This window comes from Rhinoraja longicauda, chromosome 2, assembly GCF_053455715.1.
Source record: "Rhinoraja longicauda isolate Sanriku21f chromosome 2, sRhiLon1.1, whole genome shotgun sequence".
NCBI classification, from domain to species: domain Eukaryota; kingdom Metazoa; phylum Chordata; class Chondrichthyes; order Rajiformes; family Arhynchobatidae; genus Rhinoraja; species Rhinoraja longicauda.
Window position 1 is genome coordinate 44750378 of NC_135954.1, and position 19030 is coordinate 44769407.

Sequence of the window (19030 nt, forward strand, 5' to 3'; positions counted from 1 at the left end):
CTATTACGATTAATACTAAACCAGGAATCCAAACAATTCAGTAATGACTTCTTCCCAGGAGCAGCTCCATACATTTTGGAAAACATGATGCCAATATAACACAAGCTAAATAGCAGAGGCAGTGATCATATAACCAATGACCCTGATCAAAGTTTTGTAGCTCTGCCAGATCTGATTTAACAAAAGGTGTTGGACTCAAGATCATCCTCACCGTAAAGAAGAGCAGATTCCAGGACCATATTGGAATCTATTTTCAGGCAGATGTGCTGAAATGATGATTCATCCCTGACCTGTCTTGTGGCAGTATCCATTACAAATAGCAATCTTCAGTGAGTTTGATTGATATATCACATTAAGAAATGGTTAGCTCACTGGATGGAGCCAAGACTATGGGGCAGTGCAGCATCCCATTTGTAGTGTTGAAGCCAGTTTCTTTCTCATTTCTTCAGAAGCTATGCCTTTGTGATACGATACGATAGAACTTTATTTATCACAGGAGGAAAATTGATCTGCCAACAGTCATAAAACACAAAATACATGAAACATGAAATTAAAGTGACGGGTGGAAAGGATTGGGGATGTGCAAAGATAGGGGAGGGGGGGGAAGAAAGTCTACCCCACGACAGAACATGTTCCTAAAGTAAAGCAACAACATTTCTATCCACGCAATTCAGTGGAACGTTGTCTGAGGATAAATTAAATCTAGCTGACCATTGTCCCCATCAGTTCTCTCTGAAGCATCAGCAAAAATGATACAAACTGTTGTCTACCTTGCAGTCAAGCAGCATTAATTCACGAGCAACTAGCTCAGTGATGCTGATCTTTGGATCTTGTCAGGACTATTTAGCTCCAGACCACAATACAATAGACAATAGGTGCAGGAGGAGGCCATTCGGCCCTTCGAGCCAGCACCGCCATTCAATGTGATCATGGCTGATCATTCTCAATCAGTACCCCGTTCCTGCCTTTTCCCCATACCCACTGACTCCGCTATCCTTAAGAGCTCTATCCAGCTCTCTCTTGAATGCATTCAGAGAATTGGCCTCCACTGCCCTCTGAGGCAGAGAATTCCACAGATTCACAACTCTCTGACTGAAAAAGTTTTTCCTCATCTCAGTTCTAATGAATACAATCTTGGTCCAACCACAGTCCAGATAGTGCAATTCCAGTGATTAGACAATATTTTTTTGTTGTCATCAAGACAGAATTTAAGTATGCGTGACTAAAAGGAACCCAAGCAACACAGACGTCTGTGGGAATTAGGGGGATAATTCTTCACCTGCTGGAGTCACGATTGACATCACAAACTTGAAGATCAGAATAACTTCACTCCCAACCCCCAGCTTTTCTGTGTATTTTGATTGAAGTATCTTCATCATAATAATGATTATTAGATGTATTTAACCATAATGGTTTGGATCTTGATTGAAAAATAATGAAAGACTAATGATGCATGCCATCATTAAAGTACAGATTGGCCAGCAAAAAGATGCATTGAGTTGGCAATCTCCAGTGTTTTCTGGTGATTTATGACTTTGTCATTTGATTAATCCAAATAGCATATTACCCCTCGTCCTTTAGTCATTTTTAAGAACTTGGTTGACTTCCACATTAACTGCCTACTAAACTCCTCCACATGAAGATCTTGTAATTAAAGTTCACCCATCAAATCCCCAAACAATTTCGGAGAGATTCTTTTACTTTGCATGTAATATAAGCCCCTATATAACTATTTGATGTTGCACATAGTTTCAGCATCAAATATTTCTTGAACTAGTTACTGAGAAAAAAAATTGATGGTCACATTATGATAATCGCAGCTTGCATGTTGTAAAATGACAAAATTTACAGCTTCAAATATTCATGTATTAAATTTTACCAAGAGTCACATGGGCATTTGGATCATGGGGGAAAGTCCAAAGTTGGGGATGAGTAAATGACAACATTATTAGGCAGGAGCTAGGGAGACTAAATTGGGCTATTATTGGTTGTTATTGGTAAGTCCACATCTGACGTGTGGATGTCTTTTGAGAGACTGGCATGTTCCCGTAAGGTGGAGGTACATAGATGGTAATGGTACCTTGCATGGCCAGGGTGGTTGTCAACTTGGTGAAAAGGAGAGTATACCTCATTGCAGACAGAATCAGACATGTCTTTGGGGAATATGAAGAAAGCAGGAACAAACAGAAGGAAATTAGGAGGGTCTAAAGATGGAATTTAAATGTCCTTGGAAAGAAGGATTAAAGAAAATCCCAAGGCGTTTTATATATATATATATACATGTTAAAAACAAGAAAGGAACTATGGAGAAGGCTGGGCCACAAGAATTAATGAGTATTAAGCATTGGTGTTAACCAAGGAGAAGGACACAGAGGATAGTGAGATCAGTGAGGGAGTTACTAATATACCAGGGCATTTTGAGATTAAGAGAGACTCTTGAAAAGCATTAAGATGGCTATGTCCTCGGGGCCTGATGGGATCTATCCTATGTTGCTGAGAGGAGTGAGAGAGGAGATGGCTGAGGCTTGTATTCTTGTATCTTCTGTAGCCAAAGGCAAGGTCCCAGAGGACTGGAGGCCGGCCAATGGTGTTCCTTTGTTTGAGAAGGAAAATGGGAATTATCTAGAAAATGATAAGCCATTGAGCCCCATATCAATGGCAGCTTCGCTATTGGTGAAAGTTCTTCGGGATAGTATGTACTTGTATTTGGAAGAGAATGGGCTAATTATGGACAGCCAGCATGGTATTGTGTGAGTTAAGCAAGGTTGTATGACAATTGATTGAGTTTTTTTTGGTGGTCATGAATGTTCTTGATGAGGTTAGGGCTGTGGATGTTGTCAACATGAATTCCAGTAAAGTATTTTACAAGGTTCCTCATGGTAGGCTGATCCAGAAGATTAGGCTGCATGGGATTCATTGTGACTTGGACTCTGGATTCAGAACTGGCTTACTCATAGAAGGAAGAGGTTTGTGGTGGAAGGGTAACATGGAGGTCTGTAACCAGTGGAATCCCTCAGGGATTTGTACTGGGATCCATAACTTGGATGAAACTGTAGATGGGGCAGTCGGTTTGCAGATGACACAAAAATTGGTGGAGTTTCAGACAAGGCTGTCAAACCATTGGCTGATATTCATTAGTTACTGGTATGGGGAGATAAATGAAAGTTGGAGTTAAATCTGGGCAAATATACGATGCTGCACTTTGTGATGTCAAAAAGAGGACACTACATGCAGTCAATAGTAACAGAAACATAGAAAGTAGGTGCAGGAGGAGGCCATTCGGCCCTTCGAGCTAGCACCGCCATTCATTGTGATCATGGCTGATCATCCACAAGCAGTAACCCGTGCCCAACTTCTCCCCACATCCTTTGATTCCACTAACCCCCGAGCTCTATCAAACTCTCTCTTAAATTCATCCAGTGATTTGGCCTCCACTGCCCTCTGTGGCAGAGAATTCCACAAATTCACAACTCTCTGGGTGAAAAGGTTCCTTCTCACCTCAGTTTTAAATGGCCTCCCCTTTATTCTATGACTGTGGCCCCTGGTTCTGGACTCCCCCAACATTGGGAACATTTTTCCTGCAACTAGCTTGTCCAGTCCTTTTATAATTTTATATGTCTCTATAAGATCCCCTCTCATCCTTCTAAACTCCAGTGAATACAAGCATAGTCTTTTCAATCTTTCCTTATATGACATTCTTGCCATCCCAGGGATCAATCTCGTGAACCTACACTGCACTGCCTCAATTACAAGAATGTCCTTCCTCAAATTAGGAGACCAAAACTGCACTGTACAGTTGTATAACTGTACCAAAAAGTAGCACCCTAAATGGCAGTGAAGTACAGAGGGATATTTGGTCCAAGTCCATAGCTCCCAGACGTTAGCAATGCAACTAGATAGAATAGGAAAAACGATGTCTTATACGCTTGCGTTCTTTGATCAGGGCAATGAGTATAAGAATTACAAAGTCATATTGTGGCTTTCGGAAACTTGTTGGGCAACCTTTGAAGTATTGTGTGCTATTCTCATTTTCCCATTACAAGAAAGATGTGGAGGCATTGGAGATGGTGCAGTCTTTAGTAAAGAGGATACAATTAACATTCCAAGAAATGGATGTATTTCAGATATTGGAAGAAATGGAAGAACGGGGGGAAAATAACAAATACAAATGTTACTGAGCGAATTGTTGAAATTAAGAGCTGACAGGTTCAAAAATAGCAACCTGTGAGATAGTAAGCCTGACACGACAGGCTAGTTAGCTGAAAGTCTGTAATAGAGAAAATATTAAATACCCATCACTTTCTCTGGGACTATTTATTACCCACCTCATTTAAAATATTTATATTGTTCGGTATTTAGTTAACTTCAAAGATTCAGACAGAATTGCTGTGGTTAGATGAACGGAAAATTGTTTGACCAATTTATTGCAGTTTTTTGAAGAGGTAACATATGTTGTGGATAAAAAAGAACTGATTTCATACTATGTTTAGATTTTCCAAAGGCATTATTAATTGAGAAATGAATTGAATACAAAAGTGGGAAGGTTTTTGTGTAGTGCATTGTGATATTACTGAAGTATTACACATAGATTTAGTATGCTTATATATCCTTATTTAAAAGAGGATGTTCATCCATTGGAAATAGTTCAGGAAAGGTTTTATTGAAAGATGCCATGAGCTAAGTTTGTATTTGCTAGAGTTTGGAAGAGTGAAAGGTTAAACAAGGAACTGCAGATGTTGGAATCTTGAGTGAAACACAAAATGCTAGAGAAACTCAGCGGGTCAGTTGAGGAAATGGACAGACAACGTTTTGGGTTGGGACCCTTCAGACTCGGAGTGAGAGGAGACTTGATTGAAACACACAAAATCCTGAGGCATCCTGAGGAAATGTGGCTTCTTGTTAAAAAAAAAGAGAGATAAGACACAAAACAAAACATCCACAGTGTACAGATAAAGGGCACAACATTTAGTGCAAGTAGAGGCATTGGTGTGCTTTCTTGGCCATAGTTTCGATGTGGCTGGTCCAGGATAAATTGCTGGTGATATTTATTCTGAAGAACTTGAACCTTTGACCTTTTCTACCTCGAGGCCATTAATGAATACTGGGGTATGTGTACTGTTTTGCTTCCTAAAGTCAATCATAATCTCCTTTGTCTTGCTGACATTGAGGGAGAGATTGTTGTCTTGGCACCTGGTTCCAAGGTTCACAATCTTCTTCCTGCACTCCGTCTCATCATTATTTGATATCCAGTCTACTATGGTGGTGTCGTCTGCAAACTTGTAAATTGAGTTGGATTCGTATTTGGCTGCAGAGTCATGAGTGTATAAGAATTAGAGAAGAGGGCCGAGAATGGATGACCAACAAGGGGACTGGTAGTGGATGATTTTCACCGATACTCACTGATTGTGGTCTGTTGGTCAGGAAGCCAAGAATCCATTTGCAGAGGGGAGTGCTGACTCCAAGTTCTACGAGTTTGGAGATGAGCGTGGATGGGATAATGGTATTGAAATCAGAGCTGTAGTCTATGAATTGCAGTCTGGTGTAGGTGTCTTCCTTATCTAGGTGTTCCGGGATAGCGATAGCAATAGATAGATACAAATAAAGACTTTTCTGGCTGTTTGGTAACTTTCCATTTTATAGTAATTTTGGGGTATATCTTTTTACATTGATGTTTTCCTGTTTACAGGTGCCGGTGGTTGGTCACCTCTGGATTCTGATCATTACCAGTGGCTGCAGCTGGACTTTGGGAACAGGAAACAAGTCACTGCAGTAGCAACCCAAGGCAGATACAGCAGTTCGGACTGGGTGACACAGTACAGGTTACTTTACAGTGATAAAGGACGGAACTGGAAGCCGTACCATCAAGATGGAAACATCTGGGTAGGTATTTACTGCAGTTTCATTTTTAATTTAATTTAATTTGTCATTTCTTTTGTAATGGTTTCATTTCTTGTAATGCTTTCATTTTCAAGCAAATATGATGATAATAGACGATGCCGTCCGTCCATTACACAATTACCCTGTTTCCCATGTATGATAGCCTTTACATGTATTTATGGACAACCCCTTTACACCATCATTCTTGGAGTCATAGAGTTGTGTAGCACAGAAATAAGCTGTACACTCATGCCGACCTTTGTGCCCATCCACACTATTCCTATTTCGCTGCACTCGGTCAGCATTCTTCAATGAGTTGCCTATGTAAAGGACCTGTCCCACCTTAGGCGATTTTAAGGCGACTGCCGGCGACTGTCAAAGTCGTAGCAGATCGCCAAACTTTTCTTTTACCCAAGGACAATGACCACGACAATGCTGAGTCAGGTCGAGATTACACCGTCTTCGAAAACATCACGAAACCCCCACGCTGTCAATGCTTCTCCGGTGTCCTAATTTTCGTTGAAATCATTGACAAGTCGGTAAGTCCTTGAGAGTTTTGAACTATAACATCTTGTATGGGTTACTTAAAAAACAAGCATCACTGTAACAAGGCATAAACTGGATTGACTTCCAGTTTGTATTAAAAAAAATCATTTAAAAAGTGGTTAAGTGGATTTTTGTGAAAAGTGTGTGGGCATTCTTTGAAAATGTATGGGAGATGCATATCTGGTTTCTGGGTTGCATAATCTGGGTTGGGTGCCCACTTTAAATGTAATGGCTGATGGCCATAAACATCGCAAAATTCCCACACTTACCTGACTGTCAAACTGTCGCCTCCAATCTACCTGTCAAATGTCCTGACGGTAAATAAATTGGTTAAACACAAGCATTTTATGGTATTTTGAAATGACTTTACTTATTTTAATATTATGTGCTTCTAAATGCATCTAAGAGAACCTAGAATCTAAGAGAACCTAGCAAACCTGGGGACAGCAGGCGACAGCGCCCGCAATAAGCAACGATACCTGGCGACAAGCCAGTTGTCGCTGAGAAATTTCACTCCGGATGATTTCTCAGCGATGCGCTGAGATCCACTACGATTCTTGGAAGACTCCTCGCGATCATGCCCGCGACACCCGGCGAACTGTCGGCAACAGCCTAGTCGCCGGCAGTCACCTTAAAATCGCCTAACGTGGGACAGGCCCTTAAGTGCTTGAGTAAATGTCTCATAAAGATCATGATTGCATCTGCTTCCACTGAGGCAGTGGAACTCTGAGGCACTCTGGCACACTGGTATGAACCACTCTCTGTGTGTAAAAAAAACAAACCTCAAATTCCCTTTAAAACTTGTTCCTCTGCCCTTAATTTGTGTTTCTCATACTGGAGAATTAGGAAGCAGTGATAATTGTTGAAATCTTTGAAATCTGTAATTTTTATTTTGAACCACAGTACTGTACTGTACAATCCAGAGATACTTTATAGTTTATGTAATTGAAATAAAACTGCAAACTTGGGAAATCGGAAAAAAATAACAGACACTTTAAGCATGAGAATAGTTAGAAAACAAAGTATAACTGAACTTGAGACACATGAAAGCTGCATAATGCAGGTCAGAGCTGATATAGAGAACCAAAACCGAAAAGAGAATGTTGGAAATGCTCATCAGATCTGTAGGGGGAGAAAAAACGGAATTGATATCACCTGATGGTTATCGTTAAAGCAGAATTGCCCGAAGTACATTTGAGGAACAGCGCGTCAACTTCCATCCGAGCATGTTGGAATTCCCGGGACTCAATATTGAATTTATCAATTTAAAGTAACTCACTTTCTCTGTATTGGAACTGGCCTTTGTCCTAACCCCCATCTCCCCTAATCTCACTGCAGCTGAAAATGAACTTATTGTCTGACTTTTGCATTAGTGTTGAAGGGTCTTTGACCTGAAATTCTCTTCTCATCGATGATATCCCACTTGCTGAGTGTTTACACCACTTTCTGTTCTCATTTTAGATGTTTTCGCTGCATTATTCTGGCAAATAATGCAGGTTTAGCTTTTAGTCATAAAATAAGCAAACCAAAAGTTGTGGGTTTTTAACTTGTACCTTACTCATTAAAATGCTGAAGACCAAATAGTAATTGAAAAGCAGAAATAAATTGGGATACTCAAACTGTTTGTTTTATGCTACAGTGATATTGGCAGGTACCCGAGCCAACTCTTTTTTAATTAGAAACACGATATGGCAGATCAGATTTAAATTGGGCCAGATAATAACAATAAATAGCAATATTAACTTAAGGTACCATTAATATTAATTAAAACAACCAAAAAAACTCACTTTAAATATAATAGTTTGAAATTTCAATTATCTGTGTAACATGCATCCCTATTCAGCATGGATTTATGAAAGGTAAATCATGTCTGACGAATCTTATAGAATTTTTTGAGGATGTAACTAGTAGAGTGGATAAGGGAGAACCAGTGGATGTGTTATATCTGGACTTCCAGAAGGCTTTCGACAAGGTTCCACATAATAGATTAGTATGCAAACTTAAAGCACACGGTATTGTGGGTTCAGTATTGATGTGGATAGAGAACTGGTTGGCAGACAGAAAGCAAAGAGTAGGAATAAACGGGTCCTTTTCAGAATGGCAGGCAGTGACTAGTGGGGTACCGCAAGGCTCAGTGCTGGGACCACAGCTATTTACAATATATATTAATGATTTGGACGAGGGAATTGAATGCAACATCTCCAAGTTTGCGGATGACACGAAGCTAGGGGGCAGTGTTAGCTGTGAGGAGGATATTAGGAGGCTGAAACGTGACTTGGATAGGTTAGGTGAGTGGGTAAATGCATGGCAGATGCAGTATAATGTTAATAAATCTGAGGTTATCCACTTTGGTGGCAAGAACAGGAAAGCAGACTATTATCTGAATGGTGGCCGATTAGGAGAAGGGGAGATGCAACAAGACCTGGGTGTCGTGGTACACCAGTCATTGAAAGTAGGCATGCAGGTGCAGCAGGTAGTGAAGAAAGCGAATAGTATGTTGGCATTCATAGCGAGGGGATTTGAGTATAGGAGCAGGGAGATTCTGCTGCAGTTGTACAGGGCATTGGTGAGACCACACCTGGAGCATTGTGTACAGTTTTGGTCTCCTAATCTGAGGAAAGACATTCTTGCTATAGAGGGAGTACAGAGAAGGTTCACCAGATTGATTCCTGGGACTTTCATATGAAGAAAGACTGGATAGACTCGGCTTGTACTCGCTGGAATTTAGAAGATTGAGGGGGGATCTTATAGAAACTTACAAAATTCTTAAGGGGTTGGACAGGCTAGATGCAGGAAGATTGTTCCCGATGTTGGGGAAGTCCAGAACAAGGGGTCACAGTTTAAGGATAAGGGGGAAGTCTTTTAGGACCGAGATGAGAACGTTTTTTTTCACACAGAGTGTTGAATCTGTGGAATTCTCTGCCATAGAAGGTAGTTGAGGCCAGTTCATTGGCTATATTTAATAGGGATAGATGTGGCCCTTGTGGCTAAAGGGATCAGAGGGTATGGAGGGAAGGCAGGTACGGGATACTGAGTTGGATGATCAGCCATGATCATATTCGAAGGGCCGAATGGCCTACTCCTGCACCTATTTTCTATGTTTCTATGTTTCTATTCGGCTGGAATTTCACAAGCATTATTATAAATATAAAATTAGATGAAGTTAATTACTTTTCTATTGTGGTTACATTGTTTAGACTGTCAGTACTGTTCCCCTCAGAATACATTTATGTCATAGTTGTAAATACTGTTAGCAATACAATAGTTTTTCAAAGGGAATTATATTTTATGGTGATGTCGTATTTAAATTTGTTTATTTTAGATACAGATCTTAAATAGTAAAAGAATCAATTTAATTAGAGCTTACCGCAAACACACACTAAATGATTTGTTTTTTTTATTAAATAATTTTCAGCAATTTAAAACCAGCTTGCCCACAGATAGGAGATGAAGTATTAACAATGCTTTGCTCATATGCTAATTATATTCTTAATAATAAACCTGTCAGGTTATCATTCTTAACTACTTTGATGTCTAATATATATTGAAAAGATTAAATATACTCCCTGTTTTGTTAACTGTTTATGCTTGTACCTGGAAGATTTTACATGAGTGATTAGATGACGTACAGGTATGTAGGTTAATTGGCTGGGTAAATGTAAAAATTGTCCCTAGTGGGTGTAGGATAGTGTTAATGTACGGGGATCACTGGGCGGCACGGACATGGAGGGCCGAAAAGGCCTGTTTCCGGTTGTATATATATGATATGATATGATATGATATGAAAGCTTGAACAATTTAACTTTTTAACGGAGTAGTGATCTACTTTTAATCAATTTGCTGCTTGGGTTCTGCAAGTTGACAAATGTTCTCTGGTATTTAGAGTTATTTAAAGTAAAGCTTGTGGGGACTGTTGTGACTGATGCTAAAAGACCTTGTCCTGACACCGAGTCCTCCACTCAAGCTAGCTGATCTCTCACATGCTTGAAGGGGAATGAGCAGATAGCACACAGGTAAAAGCAAGCTGCTGTCCCTCCATCCCATGCATGCACACTTACCTGTCTGGGGAGCTCTTGAATATCACTGTTGTGTCTGCCTCCACCACCACACGCTGCCATTCAGGAGGACTTTGAATGAGCACATGGGTGTGCTGGGAATGGAGGTATATGAATCATGTGCAGGCAAGAGAGATTAATTTACATGGCATCATTTTGGTATGGTCATTGTAGGCCGAAGGGCCTGTTTCTGTGCTGTACTGTTCTATATTCTAGCTGATGGGGAAGAGATTTCAACAGTGTTTTCAGGAAGCATTTCTGAGATCTGATCTTCAGCAAGGAGGAGTGTGCTCTGTGCTTCACTGAAAATTTCCACCAGCTGAAGGTTTGGTGGTGGTTGATAAGGCGATTCTGCCATGAACTTGCACAATGGTGTGGTTGACAGAATCACTGCCTCACAGCAGTAAAGACCTGAGTTCAATCTTGACCTCCGCTGCTGTCTGTGTGGAGTTTGCATGTTCTATCTGTGATCGTGTGGGTTTCCTCCGGGTGCTCCAGTTTCCTCCCACATCTCAAAGACATGTGGGTTTGCAGATTAATTGGTCTCAGTGAAATTGTCCCTCGTGTGTAGGGAGTGGATGAGAAAGTGTGATAATATAGAACTGATATTAATGGGTGATCGATGGTTGGCATGAACTCTGTGGGCAGAAGGGCCTTTTACCATGCTGTATCGTTCAATCAACTTTTAGGCATCAAGCTCCTTTGAAACTAGAACTGGATATTTGCAACAGCTCACAGTTTTCTGTCTATCATTACCCAAGGAAAGTCATTGCTTGTTTCTGCTAAGGGAGAGCTGACTACTTTTCTTTGCCTTGTCAAGTGGTAACTTGGAAAGCTTTGGATACTTCTCCATGATACAGGAGCCAAGGGCTGCAGTCACATTGTTCATTGAGTCTCCATGTCAATACTAAGATGTACTGCTACCAGAATAGATCTCTCCAACATTGAGCTGCTGTGCGGTGAGTTAAAATGCAATTCAGTGAATCATTCGGATCAAGAGTATGGACAGTGCAGCACAAGAACAGGCCCTTGGGCCCACAATGTTGTGCCGCACACCATTGATGCCCAACACCAACTCTTTATCTGTCTGCACATCCCCCCCATTCCCTGCCTCTGCAAAAGCCTCTTAAATGCCACTATGCCACTTCAATACATTCAAAACTCCGCTGCCCGTCTACTCACACACACCCCGATCCGTGACCATATCACCCCCGTCCTTTATAAACTCCACTGGCTCCCCATCCCCCAGAGAATCCAGTACAAAATCCTCCTCATAACCTACAAAGCCCTCCATAACCTGGCCCCATCCTACCTGACCGACCTCCTCCACAGGCACACTCCCACCTGCACCCTCCGCTCTGCCGCTGCCAATCTCCTATCCCCCCACATCCGGACTAAACTCAGATCCTGGGGGGACAGGGCTTTCTCCATCGCTGCTCCCACCCTATGGAACTCACTACCCCAAACCGTTAGAGACTCCTCCACACTCACCACATTCAAAACATCGCTGAAGTCTCACCTGTTCAGTACTGCCTTCAACCACTGAAGGTCACCTCACCTTCTGTCTCCTTTCTCTGTTCATTTATTTATTTACTTATTTATCTATTTATTCATTGCCCTATGTTCTCAAAATCTCTGTAAAGCGTCTTTGAGTATATGAAAAGCGCTATATAAATAAAATGTATTATTATTATTATTGTATCAGCCTCCACCACCATCCCCGGCAGCAAGTTCCAGGCCCTCACCACCCTCTTTGAAAAATAAACCTGCCCTGCACATCTCCTTTAAACTTTGCCCCACTCACCTGCAAACTGCCCTGTAGTTTTTGATTTACCAGGTCTTCTGGCTGCAGTGGCATTCGTACTGGTTGGAGGATGAATTCTGTGATTCCATGTTTGGATCAAGGTTGTGTTAAAGTAGCTGACAACTATTTTATGCTGTAACGTTGTTGGGGAACAAATGGAGAATATTCAAAGGACCAGGATTTATGTATATTTTGAAAGGTGGGGTCTGACTGGGGAGAATCAGCAGGGCTTTGTGAAGATAAATTCTGTTTCACTAATTTGATTTTTTTGTGGACGCACTAAAGAAGATTGATGAAGGCTATATTGTCGATATTGTCTATATTAACTTCAGTAAGGCACTTGACAGGTTTGGTGAGAGTGAGATGTGTGTTTGTAGTGCTCCAGTGAAGACCTGTCGAGCAAAGGATTCGGATGCCGTGGGAGAGGTTGTAAAATGTTTTTTACGTCGTATTTTGGTAGATTTTTTTTTTTTAACATAGCAAATAAAGAGAAGGTGCCAGGTTTGATTCCAGTGCTCAGCTTCTGTTGTTCAAACGTTCATCAGTCAAAAGGAGCAGAAGTAGGCCACATAGAAACATAGAATATAGGTGCAGGAGTAGGCCATTCGGCCCTTCGAGCCCGCACCGCCATTCAATATGATCATGGCTGATCATCCAACTCAGTATCCTGTACCTGCCTTCTCTCCATACCCCCTGATCCCCTTAGCCACAAGGGCCACATCTAACTCCCTCTTAAATATAGCCAATGAACTGGCCTCGTCTACCCTCTGCGGCAGAGAATTCCACAGATTCACCACTGTGTGAAAAAAAACTTTCTCGTCTCGGTCCTAAAAGACTTCCCCCTTATCCTTAAACTGTGACCCTTTGTTCTGGACTTCCCCAACATCGGGAACGATCTTCCTGCATCTAGTGGTCCATCGGGTCTACTCCGCCATTCAATCACGGCTAATCTATCTTTCCCTCTCAACCCCATTCTCCTGCCATTTCCCCATAACCCTTGACATCCTGACCAATCAAGTATCTGTCAATCTTCGCCTTAAAAATACCCAATGACGGTCTCTGCAGCCGTCTATGGCAATGAATTCCACAGATTCACCACCTTCTGACGAAAGAAATTCCTTCTCATCTCCTTTGTAAAAGTACGCCCTTTTATTATTATTTCAGTTAATCTTCAGCCCATCCCACCAACCAAATGATTAGAGTGTGACGAATGCCTGAGAATGCCACTTCTGAAGGCTGCTCAGCAGGCTGTGTTTATGTGGACATCAGCTGAGGATGTTATCAGGCTTCGCTGTAATGAGACTTGCTTTCGGATAATGTGTTGTTATCGGCTTTAAACTGCTTTGTACAGATAGTAGTCAAATGGATAAGGTATGGGCGAGTAACTGTCATCGTTAGAACCATGTCCTAAGCAGCAGCGAATGTCCCCTGGAGATGATGGTTTGAAAATAAGCAAGAAAATTTAAATTGAAGATAGAGATGAGCCAATGTAGTATTTGGGTTTAAAAATCCCCATTTGTTTGCTGTAAGCTAAACGGTTCAGTTAAAATGATGAATGAGTCAAGGTAGAAAGCTGTTTTTTTGAATTTCAATTTCTATTCACACAACAGAAGCATTTACTTGACAATTGTTTGAGTAGTGTTGACTGTTTCAAGAGTGAGAGATGATGAATTGGGTGTTATTGCAGCCTTTAGAGGTGGAGGAGATGTTGACTCGTTACCTCCAAATCTCGTTTGCGCATTCGGCTTTTATTTCAAAGCAGGGAACAAAAGAATAAAGTAAACATTCAATTTGAGTGTAAGCTGGCTGTGTCAAGAAATATTCTGCTACAAACTGTATTAGTGTAGCTTGCGTAGTTACTGCTTTCAAACATCAAACTGGTGTATGTATAAATAATGTGAAGAAACTGAGGTGGAATTCAGAATATCATTAAATTCAAATGTGTTTGCAATCGAAAGGGGGTGGCACAGTGGTGCAGCAGAGACTTGGGTTTGATCCTGACTACGGGTGCTGCCTGTATGGAATTTGTACGTTCTCCCTGTGATCGCATGGGTTTACTCCGGGTGCTCCGGTTTCCTCACACACCCCAAAAACATTCTGGTTGGTTTGTAGGTTAATTGGCTTCGGTAAAATTGTAAATTGGCCCTAGTGTGTAGTGTAGGATAGTGCTAGTATAAGGGATGATCGCTGGTCAGCACTGAGTCAGTGGGCTGAAGAACCTGTTTCCGTCCTGTATCTCTATAGTAAAGTCTAATTTGTGCTAAAGAGACATTCTACCAGAATACAGTGACTTTGGGATGAGAGCTTTTATAGAGTAGAAAGCGAAGGTTGTGCTAAGGACAGAGCTGTTTACTGAGCTATGGAGCCACACTGGGAGAACTACACCATAACTCAATTAAGTCTTTAGTTTAACACGAGACCAAGTGGACCCGTTGGGCCCAAACCTATCCTGCATTAGTGCAGCACCCTCTCCTCCTCCACTCCACTCCCCCCTCCCCTCCCCCCCTTCCCCTACCCTCTCCCCCTACAGCCAAAATGGTACACGATAGCACAACAATTGTAGGCCCACCTTACTCACCGTCGTCCCTTTGGTGCTATTGGAAGAAGTTTCATTGAAATCGGTGTTATATTTTTAAAGTTATTCATATTTTAAAGTTGAAATCTATCTCCTAGGGAAGGAGGGAGGGGGTGGAGCGAGGAGGGAGGGAGGATAAGGGGGGGTTGAGGGGGATGGAGTGGGGGGGGAAGTGGGGGAGGGGAAGGGGTGGGAGGGGGAGGAACGGGGGAAGGGACAGGAGAGGGGGGAGGGAGGGAGTGAGGAAGGGAGGGGGGAGGGGGAGTGGGGGAGGAGACCGTGCTGCACTAATGCAGGAGAGGTTTGAGCCCAAAGGGTCCACTTGGTCTAGCAGAAAATAAAAAGGAACTGAAGGTGCTGGTTTATACCAACGGTAGATACAAAATGCTTGAGTAACTCAGCAGGTCAGGCAGCATCTCTGGAGAACATGGATAGGTGACGTCGGGACCCTTCTTCTGACTCTAAAAATCATTACTTTAGTTTAGAGATGCAGCATGAAAATAGGACCTTTGGCCCATCGACTCCATGTCAACCATCGATCACAGTTCACACTAGTTCTGTTATCCCACTTTCTCATCCACTCCCTCCACACTAAGGGCAATTTACAGAGGGCAATTTACAGAGGCCAATTAACCTACAAACCCACATATATTTGGAATGTGGAAGAGACTGGAGCACCTAGAGGAAACCCACTGGGTCACAGAGAGAATGTGCAAAATCCACACAGACAGCGCCCGAGGTCAGGATTGAACTCTGGTCTCTGATCTGCGAGGCGGTGGCTCGACCAGCTGTGCCACCGTGTTGCTTTTTCTCTAACAGTTTATTCTCACTCTAAGGTTGGAAGACTTACTATTTACAATTAAGCTCCATTCACTACAATGATCGGATGTTCATAAGTTCACAAGAGGTAGGAGCAGAATTAGGCCATTCGGCCCATCAAGTCTACTCTGCCATTCAATCATGGGTGGTCTATCTCTCCCTTCTAACCCCATTCTCCTGCTTTCTCCCCATAACCCCTGACACCCGTACTAATCAAGGATCTATCTACCTCTGCCTTAGAAATATCCAATGCCTTGGGCTCCACACCCTTCTGTGGCGTTGTGTGAACTAGGCTTCCACATGTATAAGCAATTAGACCTCCAGACAGTTTCCTTGCAATTTGCAAATTCACTAGCTTCAAACTTTGTTGGCGTCACAGAGTTCTGTGATTATTTTTTGTCAACTTACAGAAAACTGTTTCTTTAGGCTCTGCAGCATTATGTTGCAACAGTTTCAGTGTTTTGGCAGATTGTGCACACACTTGTGTGACAGCTGATTTCACGTGCAATGTTTTAGCACCGTCGGTGTGATGCGTTTAACGGTGCAAATCTAGCTGCGGAGGATGGACAGCTTTCAGGCCAGGAGTTCCTGCTTTATATTCCAACATGGATTAAATGCATTGGGTTCCAGATGGACTGATACGGACCACACTGGGGAGCTTATATATTTAATCCAGCCAAATCTGTCCGGCATTGACTTGGTGGGTCCAAGGTGGTTGTTTATCTGCCGTATGACTCCATAACTATGACAGTAAGGACAAAACGTACACAATGTTTGTGAAGTTTTGCAGAATTTAGAGATAAAGTTCAGAGACATGTCCTTCGGTGCAACAAGTCCCCACTGACCAGCGTTCACCCCGTACACGAGCACTATCCTGCACACCAGGGACAATTTACAATTTAACAGAAGCCGATTAACCGACAAACCTGTGCATCTTTGGAGTGTGGGAGGAAACAGGAGCACCTGGAGAAAACCCATGCGGTCACAGGGAGAATGTACAAACTACGGAGTGACAGCACCCTTAGTCAGGATCGAATCCGGGTGCCTGGCGCTGTAAGACAGTAGCTCTACCGCTGCACCACTAAGCAGCTCATTGCACACAATCTTAACCATGCATTTCATTTTTACAAACTGTATCCGAATCTAACTGTCGTTAAAAGTATTTCAAGCACATGTATTGGCATTATACTCAACAGAAATGTATGAATGCTATAATATTCTTGCTATAATGCCTAAAGAAGGGTCCTGACCCAAAACGTCACCTATCCATGTTCTCTTTTACTTTGGATTTTAGAGTTTAGAGTTACAGCGTGGATACAGGCCTTTGGGCCACTGTGTCCAAGCCAACCAGTGATCACCTCATACACTATCGCTATCATACACATGAGGGGCAATTACACGTTACAAAAGCCAATGAACCCAAAAACCTGTATGCCTTTGGAGTGTGGGATGAAATGGAGAAAACACGTACAGTCACATGGAGAACGTACAAACTCCCTACAGACATCACCCGCAGTCAGGATTGAACCTGGGTTACTGGGCCACTGCGCTGCCTGATCTGCTGAGCTACGCCAGCATTCTGTGTCTTCCCTTGCTAGACTCCAATTACAATAACTTCCCTACCCTCCTCTCTTTCCTGTGCCACCACCCTCCTCCACGTTGCACACCCATTTCCACCAATATGCCACCCTCTAGATTTACATTTCACTTCTCTTTTCTCCTTAACTTACACCCTTTTGTTTACTTTTCATCTACAGCCATCAATCTATTAATTAACCCCCTTCGCCAATATCCACCTATCATTTTCCAGGGTTTGTCCTACCTCCACCTCTCTTTTCCAGCTTCTCCCCCAAACTACAATCAATGTGAAGAAGGGTTGCAACCCAAAACATCACCTGTCCATTTGCTCCAAAGATACCTGCTTAGTTACTCCAGCATTTGGTGTTTTGCACAAGGTTCCAGTATCTGCAGTTCCTTGAGTCAGCAATTATAATACATTCTTCTGTTATTTTAACAAAATTGTTATAGAAAGCATATTTGTGGAAAGGGATGAAAAACATTGTACTGAACTTTTACTGTGGCAAATACCCCATAGTAAAACAGAACCAGACTATTCGGAGGTAGAATACATAGAAATTGGAAACATAGATCTCCTGTTTTTAAAATGTAGGCCTTGTTTTGATATTTATTGTTAATAAATGATCACCAATGCGTCCACAGTTTCTAGAGCCACTTCCTTAAGTACCCTGGGATGCAGACCATCAGGCCCTGGGGATTTATCAGCCTTCAGTCTCATCAGTCTACCCAACACCATTTCCTGCCGAATGTGAATTTCCTTCAGTTCCTCCGTCACCCTAGGATCTCTGGCCACTAGAACATCTGGGAGATTGTTTGTATCTTCCTTAGTGAAGACAGATTCAAACTACTGGTTCAACTCGTCTGCCATTTCCTTGTTCCCCATAATAAATTCACCTGCTTCTGTCTTCAAGGGACCCACATTTGTCTTAACTAATTTTCTCCTCTTCACGTACGTAAAGAAGCTTTTACTTTCCTGCTTTATATTCTTGGCTAGCTTACCTTCGTACCTCATCTTTTCTCCCCGTATTGCCTTTTTAGTTATCTTCTGTTGCTCTTTAAAAGAGTTCCAATCCTCTGGCCTCCCGCTCATCTTTGCTATGTTATACTTCTCCTTTATTTTTATACTGTCCTTGACTTCCCTTGTCAGCCACGGTTGCCTCTTACTCCCCTTAGAATCTTTCTTCCCCTTTGGGATGAACTGATCCTGCATCTTCTGTATTATTCCCAGAAATGGCTGCCTTTGTTGTTCCACTGTCTTCCCTGCTAGGGTATCTTTCCAGTCAACTGTGACCAGCTCCTCTCTCATGCCACCATAGTTCCCCTTGCTCAACTGCAATACTGACACTTCTGATTTTCCCTTCTCCCTCTCAAATTGTCGATTAAAACTGTTCATATTATGATCACTACCTCCTCATGGCTCTTTTACCTTAAGTTCCCTTATCAAATCAGGTTAATTACACAACACTAAATCCAGAATTGCCTTCTCCCTGGAGGGCTCCAGTACAAGCTGCTCTAAGAATCAATCTCGGAGGCACTTTCTTGGGGACCATTACCAAGCTGATATTCCCAGTCTACCTGCATATTGAAATAATAATATAATAATAATAATAAACATTTATTTTTTATAGCGCTTTTCCAGATGCTCAAAGACGCTTTACAAAAACAGTCAAAACATAAAAACAAACAAACGAACTGTCCTGACGGAGAAGCGGCGAACAAATAGCGCCAGCGTCCTCTCACGTCAGGGTCCGGCAGTAGACAATAAAGAACACAAGA

At 42.1% G+C, this 19030-nt stretch overlaps 1 protein-coding gene across 1 annotated transcript in view; it reads left to right on the plus strand.

The window, feature by feature from the left end:
• LOC144604190 (contactin-associated protein-like 2) overlaps window positions 1–19030 on the plus strand; it is a 1366128-nt gene that overhangs the window by 505332 nt on the left and 841766 nt on the right. Inside the window, exon 3 of the mRNA XM_078418400.1 lies at window positions 5687–5880. Coding sequence (XP_078274526.1) covers window positions 5687–5880 — 194 coding nt within the window. The remainder of the gene's footprint in view (window positions 1–5686; window positions 5881–19030) is intronic.